This window comes from Arachis ipaensis, chromosome B05 (genome assembly GCF_000816755.2).
Source record: "Arachis ipaensis cultivar K30076 chromosome B05, Araip1.1, whole genome shotgun sequence".
Taxonomy (NCBI): Eukaryota; Viridiplantae; Streptophyta; class Magnoliopsida; order Fabales; family Fabaceae; genus Arachis; species Arachis ipaensis.
This window is the reverse complement of record NC_029789.2, coordinates 5,383,060-5,390,861: the sequence shown is the minus strand read 5'-3', so window position 1 is coordinate 5,390,861 and position 7,802 is coordinate 5,383,060. Positions and strand designations below refer to the sequence as shown.

Below are 7,802 nucleotides of genomic sequence, written 5' to 3'. Positions count from 1 at the left end.
ACACAATTTAGTAAAGAACCTTACAAGTATAATTGATGATAAAATTTTAAAGTTTTGATGACTAGAATTATCTTAAAAAATAGCATTGGTTAGTTTTGTTGGGATATGTACATAAAATAGATATCAATCTAAATGAAAGAATTTTAATTTAATCACATAGAAAATTGAATAGAAAGAAAATTAGAAAATCTTAATGAGAATTAGAAATAATTAATGATAATAATTTGATCACATTTCTATATATTTAAGGCGTTTTATTTTAGGAAAAAAGTTGAATAAAAGAGATTATAATATCTCACTCTAATAAATTTGGTGTTTGTTTTCTGGATTTTTTTATGGTGAATCTAATAAACTTGGTTAGAAAAACTTTTAGTATATTAAATCCTAAATCTTATAACAAAAGTACATCTTAATTAAGCCACAAAATTGACCCTTTAAAAAAACTAACAGTAACACAATAAAAAAATTATGAGGTAAACATTAAAAGAAAAAGTCATAAAACAAAAAGTCAACAACCTTATTCATTCATATAGCTAGGCAAAAAAATTTAATGAACAGCTAATTGAACCGAATTCAAGGTCTCACAAGTCACAAAATTGTAAAACAAAATAAATCCACAATACCAACATCAAAGTATTTCCTTAACACATCCCTTTAAACAAACTTGAGTATTATATTCTTAAGAAGCCACGCTTTTAAGATTTAACCATATATGGTAACCTTAATTGCATGCACAACTCATTTTCAAAGTTGTGAGAAGTGAAAACTATAAATGAGGAAAAAACGGCATACCCCCAATATCCTTTTTCTCACTTTTTCATTTTTGTTTAATTTTAATACAAAGACCTTAGTTGCCCTCAGCATCTTCAATCCGACAAAACAAGGACTATTCTGTCATAGATCTGAACCCTATTTAAAGATCTGTCGTTAACAAATTGGTTGCTACATGCACAAAATAAGATTCGAACTTTCGACACTTGCTTAAACGGATGAAAGAGCTGACCACTCGATCAACCCAAATTGGTTTTAGCAACACGTCTTTTAACATATTCAATTTAATTTTGCATACAAACAAGGTAGAATCATGCGTCAAAGCTTGGACTTTTATTATCATTCACATTAAACATTATCCTATCCTATGAAAATGATATGAACCCCACTTTTACTTTATTAGGTACCTCTGTTCATGAGGCCCTGGAGCCCCAACTACACCAACATACACACTACTTATCACCATAATAATAAAAACCTTATGGCCCCATGAAGTGTACATTTCACAAATCAGAATCCCTCACCACTTCTCCATCAATGTCATCATTATTGTTAGGTTTATCAGCAGCCATAAGGGTCTATTTACAACCACAAACATCTTCAACAAACGTGGCCAGTTCTCACCTCACCACCTAAGATAAAACTGTCAAACACCTTTTCTCTGTGTTCTGTCGTATGAAAATTTCACATGATCTTCCTGTACGGATGGAGTCTTACATGCAATTATCTTCCTATAAAGTTGGTAATTGAGAACCGTTAGATAATAATTTAGTCAAACTTGTCAAATCATCCAACATTCCCAACTGTCAACTTCACATGAATACAACCGCATGTAAGGTTTTTACCTACTCATCATTGGTTAAAATTATGTTTACAAAGATTCATTCTAGATCATGAGAATCTACATACAATAAAAAGATGACAAGAAATCTTCACTTGAGAGGATCCATTTCCAACATGCTTTGCCAAGTGGCATATGGTGTTGTATGACCCGACTTCATCGCCCAACAACTCGGGGAGGGAGACAACTCCATGGATAAGGGGTAGGTGCTTTGCCGGGACCACGAGACATGGTTCCAACTTGCAGCCATTATACAAAGGCAGTTGAGAACACCTTGGAGATAAAACTTGCCAAAAGAAACACAGAATAACTAGACCAATCAACTTGGGAACTTGAATTTGATATCATTGGTCCATATCTAAAGGGGACTCATTCAAGGACACTACTCACCAAAGAATTTAAATGCTCCCAAAAGAATAAAAAAGTTATTAACCTAAATTATTCAATACTCCACATTTCAATAATAACTAAAATGTTAAGCATTGAATAGCATGAGCAATATCTTTTTTTCTTATTATTACTACTTCTTTTTTATCTTTTACTTTTGAGAGCATTTGAAAATTTCTCCTATCTAGTGGGGACTGTCGAGTGATTACACATGTCAGCAGGGTTTAGAGCCCTTGGAGTCAAGAGGGATGGGGGATATGCCTTGCCTGGAGAGCTCGGCCAACACGCTGTCCGTGGAAGGAGGCTTGAGGCCCAAGGGTAACGGTAGCCACGGCTTGCTTATTGCTTCCTTTACAACTTTGTCAACAACTTCATCTGCCTGCATGCATGCAAATAACACACACTGAGGGAAGAGTTCATATTAGCTGAGATATTGCATATTCAAGCATTGATTGCATGGTTGCTTTCATGTGAAGACATTTATGTACACAACTCAAACATCAATTGGAAAGTTGATACTAGAACTCACGTGATTCCGAATTAAATGAACACCCTAAAAAGTATTTTGAAAGATGGCTATATGCTTTATAAGACAACCATACATGTGTTCTGAAATACATGCTTAATAGAGCACTATGTTTTTCCCCAAGAGACAGTGTCATCACAACATGATTCATAACATTCAACGAGTAAAAAAATGCATTATTACCGGATAATGCTCAAATGAACTTGGTGGCATGCCATATCTATAATCCGCTGATTTACCATTGTGCAATCCAGCCATATGCTATGTTAAATGAAAAGATGTAATTAGAAGTACAAAGAAAATTATGCAGATATGGTTACCTTAGTGACATTCAGTAATATCATTGGGGAAAAATAAAAGAGTAAATATATTCACTTCACTAGTACTCACTTGAGTGTAAGAAAGGTAAGGAGCTTGAGTAGCTGGCAACACTGGACAACCCCATGCATCCACATGCACCTGCAATACCAAGTTTTCCAGTATCAAACTGCATCCATAATTTCTTATAACCCACACCAACCAAGAAAGTAAATAAATTACCCCTGGAAAAGGCTTCCAGTGCCAATTTTCTGTAGGCCGCAACCAGGTATAACCAGGAGGTCCCCAAAACTGTGCACCGGTTGTTTGAGTTCCGGATTGTCCCCACATTGGATATACAGGAGGATAGGCCATAACTGGCCTTTTCCAGCGCACGGTATCTCTTTGATTTTGCCATCTTCGATCTTCCTTGGGCATCATTTGTCTCTTATGTAGTCTGTATTTCTGTTCAACAAAGAATTGCTAATAAATCTTACAGTGGATGATATAAATATATAATATTCTTTCCTTTTATCTTTTTTATTCTTTATTATCCAAAAAGAGATGAACATATTTGCAGCTCAGGAAAAGAATGTGATACTTATTACCAGCAACAAAATTAATGACCTGAAGATGGCTTGCCACATTATGCCTAGTCAAGCCCTCCACTTTCATCAGCTCCAGTACGCGAGAAGGAATGGCTTGATCAATACCTAGTTGTTCCACTGCCTGCACAAACTTTTTGTGCAATGCAGGAGTCCAGTCTACCTGAAATCAAAACCAAGTAACTAACAATTCATTCACATGAAACAGTTAAAAAACTTTAAGAGCTTGATAACTAACTATGCTTTTTTTGTCCAATTAAGTGTAATAATTCTTTATGGATGTATACGTCATTAACTACTTTGAGCTCCAAATATTCCAAGGAATTTCACCTTCACAAGGACAATTAAATTTATTTAAAACATGGAAATGAGATTCAATTATTCAAAGATATCAGTCCGAAATGTGATCAGAAGATTCTTACTTACCATCAAAGAGCAGTTCATATTTAACAATTCTGTGTTTCCATTATAAACCTTTTCCTCAAAATGGACATATGTTGTGCACATGATCTTATTTGAATGACTAAGAGATAAAGATTCAACATATCCAGATTATTGATAATTAAACAAAAGTTATCAACTATTTTCTGGTTATGTGTATCACACTAGTGGCTTACATTGACCTATTGGCTTCATGAGAATGCGAGAAATTCGAGGGAAGAGGGAACGGTTGCAAAGTATTAATACCAGCAGTTTGCAATTGAAGGGAAGACAAATATATCATATCACAGTCATAAAAATGTTGAGAAAAACTTAGTCAAAGTGCTACTTACTTTCAACTTCTTCCGGTTAGCTTTGTTTTGACATGTATCACTAAGGACCACTGCTTTATTTGGAGATGTTATATTTCCATTGGTGCTTCTGAGAGACCTTCTATCATGAGGATTCAAAGGAACAGTACTTTCACCATTGGAACCATCAGCAACAAAATCCTCTTCCTGTTTAATTAGAGTCTCTTCAGGTTTCTGTGGTTGAGTACCTTCATTCAAATTCTCACTTGATGCTTCAACAGATTTAGATTCCCCTTCATGTTCCCCACTTTCTTTTTCATTCGAGCAATTTGTATGCTCTTGGCAATCACCATCATCCAGTAACCTTGCTCCCTGTTTTAATTGAGGTGTCGAAGGAGCCGGATATTTATCACTTCCGGCAGACTGCTCATGGTAATTATCACTAAACCTTGATATATTCTCTAAATCAATGGAAATTTTACTCTCATGATGTCCATTTTCTGTTTGCAGCTGCAATATGGATTCTACAGACTCTTTAACCGGTTTTAGTGATTCGGACAAGACACTTGCCCCAGCATTGAATGCCTGCTTGAGATCAAGCACATCAGAACCCATTTCAACCATATTATGGTAAGAAGTGTACATGAAAACATTAACAGACCTTATGAACCACATGCTGCCAAATATTTCTGAGTTTGTCCTCAGAGAGTGGTTTACATAGGAACTCAACAGCACCAAGCTTAAATAGAAAATGGATCAGAGTCAAGGGGCATGAATAAATCATCTGTGTCTGATTTGAATGATTTAAAATATATTGAACTAAAGAACAATTGACAACATGAGTCAACTAAAGATAATACAGGTAAAAGACAAATTAAATAGATACTTAGTTAGCTCAACCAAAAGTATATATTTCCCATGAATAATTGTGACGAATAAAAAGCAACGTCTTACCGCAATGCACTTCATCATAGTGCTCAAGCACTGAGTATCTGAAGTCACTACATAAAACAGTGGATGTATTAATTGTTAGAAAAATACAAATAAACATTTCCTGATATTTCATGTTCCCTTTATTTGTGGGACAAAGGGTAGTTATAACTTATAAACAATTACATGAAATCGAGAAGTTAAATCGGTAATGTTGGTTGCAGTTTAATACTTACTGATGGTTGGCAAGTCCTTGGCATTCTCAAGAAATTTAAAGCCTCTCTGGCTGCTACTTGTACTCACCTGAAATGAAGATGGATCTATAGTTATACATATAAGTCATCACTTACTGCTACTTTGGTGGAAGTATGTTTTACAGCCTAAAGATTGCAAGCATCCTATTGGTTATTTTCTTTTCTAATTTTACATATTAAAATTATTTTCAGTTATTAGGTGATGATTTGTTATTTATACCAAAAGAATGGAGAAATTTTAGTACCTCCACAATGGCAACATGGAATCCTTCGAGCCTATTTGAAATTTCTGACAATGCTTCATTCTCATCGTAGAAGGTAGAAACTGTACAGAAACTTCAAATGTTACTTATGAAATTAAAGAAAAGAAACAAGCATGGAGGAAGCGAAAGCAGGGAGGGGGTATGTGAGTATAAGAAGATAACACTATCTGATAGTGAAACACTCAAGGTTGGTTCTTAAGACAAAATTCCAATTCAAATTAGTTGATCGAATAATTTTGATGAGACTTAGTTTCTGGGAACTTTTTATTTCCCATAGCAAATTCCCATCTTCTGCAGCCAACAAAAATGGAATAGATTCAGTAGTTCATAAAGTCTGGTTACCAAGAATTTCTTTATCATTGTTACCTTTCAAATTTGGACCACAATAGCATATGGTTGTGCAGCTTTAGCTGCTTTATACCAGATGTGGTAACATCAATCATCAAAAGTTGTTCTACTCAAGTTTTCCAACCTTATATGCAACTAAACCACAATTTCCGGAAGAATCATATAAGGACCATCTAAATTCTAAAGCAATGTCACTTTACAAGATGCCATTATTCTACATCAAGATGGGGCCAAATTCTCCCACCAATTGATGAAAATGGAAGTTGCTATGCCAAAACCTCAAGTAAATGAATAAGTGAGGGCATGCCTACAAGAAAAAGAGGGGATCCATAAAAATGTCTCACCGTGATAGTCCATGGCCTCAAGTTTGGCTCTTATCTCAGAAGCAGAAGTGCTGTCTCTTTCAAGGAGAAGAACCCTAAGACCCTTTGGAAAGTCCTTCCAACCATGTAAATCATTGGCAGTGCAAACCATAGCTGGTTTGGCATCATCACTCAATCCCCTAAACACAAGTACCACATATAAGTACTGTTCATTGAAGAAAACATGTCAATTCGTTTTGCAAGATCCATCAGATTCAAAAGCTTAATAGTTCAAGGAACTAAAATTTAATATTAAATACAGAAGATAGATGATAAATAAGATCATGAAGCAGAAACTTCCATTGAAAACTTGGAAAAATTAAAAAAAGGTTTCTTTTTCAACCACCCAAAAGAAAATCTAATAGGTAGGAGATAATAATGTAGAATACTAACATGCCCTCTGAAGTCTGAAGAAGAAGATCATCAACCAAAACAAGGTTCAGTTTAAGTATCATAAGTTCTTATCATGCAACAAACAGCTCGTAAATCACAAAAGTAAAATCATTTCCTCAACAACCAAAAATAGAAAACAAGACCAGTACAACGAAGAGACAAGGATCTCATTTGTTGATAATAGTATCACAGAACAGCAAAGAGACAAAGACGAACCCAGGTAAGATCTAACCAAGAGAAAGAAGAAAAACTTCAAAATTCAGAACCTTGAAGCTAGAAAAAAAGAGAATGAAGCAGCTCAAGGTGGCACATTTAACATGCCATGCACACAACCATAACACCCCTTAAAAAAAAGGACAGAAAAAAGAAAGGAGCAGAGTCCAAAAATGAAGACTTGAAGAGAGAGGGATAACGAGCATGCAAATGGGAGAGTGGAAAAGCTAGAAAGGTTCATCTTTTAAGCGTTGTTAGCAGATACCTTGGATGAAAAGAAAATGCCCCACCAATTCTGCAGCAACAAGTTTTACTCTTTCTTTCTCCTCTAACTTATTGCATTGATATTAACAAGGAGAGACAGAGATTAGAGAAGAAGAAGAGAGAGAGAAGGAGAAGAGAGAGGTTTAACTGCGGTCGTTGAAGTGTGTCTGTGACTGATTACTCAACAGTTCCCATCGGTTCTTAAATCACCACACAATCAGAATACTCAAATTTAAATGCTAAATAAAACTCCTCTCTATTATTCCCAACTTGCCCTTACATTTTACCATCTTTCTTTAATTTGTAAGATTTAAGGAGGAGTACTAGGAGACCAGCAATTTTTGTGTTTTGTAATTATCAATTGGCCATCGGTAGTCTTTTTAATGGTATGAGATTACATCTAATGGTAAGAGATCACTCACTTTTCTCTCGATGGTTAAGTGCTGGCCACAAAATACAAAAATTGCTACCTCCTAGATTTTTCCTTAATTATGTATTTTTACATGTACCTTAAAAATATCAATTATATTAAATATACATTAAAAATTAATTATTAAATTAGTTATATAAAAATATATCTAAAATAAATTAAATAATATATTTTTAAATAAATACAG

The 7,802-nt window shown here is 34.6% G+C and overlaps 1 protein-coding gene across 3 annotated transcripts; it reads right to left on the bottom strand.

Moving 5' to 3' along the window:
* LOC107642631 (two-component response regulator-like APRR2) lies at positions 2,103-7,375 on the bottom strand. Of its 3 annotated transcripts, none has more exons than XM_016346042.2 (12): positions 7,187-7,375; positions 6,298-6,455; positions 5,588-5,667; positions 5,325-5,391; positions 5,113-5,159; positions 4,820-4,897; positions 4,201-4,743; positions 3,450-3,590; positions 3,066-3,287; positions 2,916-2,984; positions 2,709-2,786; positions 2,108-2,378 (listed from the first exon to the last, which is right to left on the bottom strand). In XM_016346042.2, exons 2-12 carry the CDS (start codon positions 6,425-6,427, stop codon positions 2,214-2,216), a joined length of 1,620 nt encoding a protein of 539 aa, XP_016201528.1. In that variant the 5' UTR covers positions 6,428-6,455; positions 7,187-7,375; the 3' UTR covers positions 2,108-2,213. The 3 variants fall into 3 exon arrangements, with proteins under 3 accessions (XP_020978557.1, XP_016201528.1, XP_020978556.1); XM_021122897.1 differs by lacking the exon at positions 7,187-7,375 and adding an exon at positions 6,709-7,130; XM_021122898.1 differs by lacking the exons at positions 2,709-2,786; positions 7,187-7,375 and adding an exon at positions 6,709-7,135 and having other exon boundaries at positions 2,103-2,378.

What these genes read in the sequence shown, in the direction of transcription:
- LOC107642631 (XM_021122897.1), bottom strand. Translation starts at nt 6,770, where the DNA reads ATGATACTTAAACTGAACCTTGTTTTGGTTGATGATCTTCTTCTTCAG. An exon ending in CAAGGACTTGCCAACCATCA is followed by an intron (nt 5,160 to 5,324) that starts GTAAGTATTAAA and finishes TGTTTTATGTAG; the next exon opens with TGACTTCAGATACTCAGTGC. An exon ending in CTAACCGGAAGAAGTTGAAA is followed by an intron (nt 3,591 to 4,200) that starts GTAAGTAGCACT and finishes TTTTGATTTCAG; the next exon opens with GTAGACTGGACTCCTGCATT.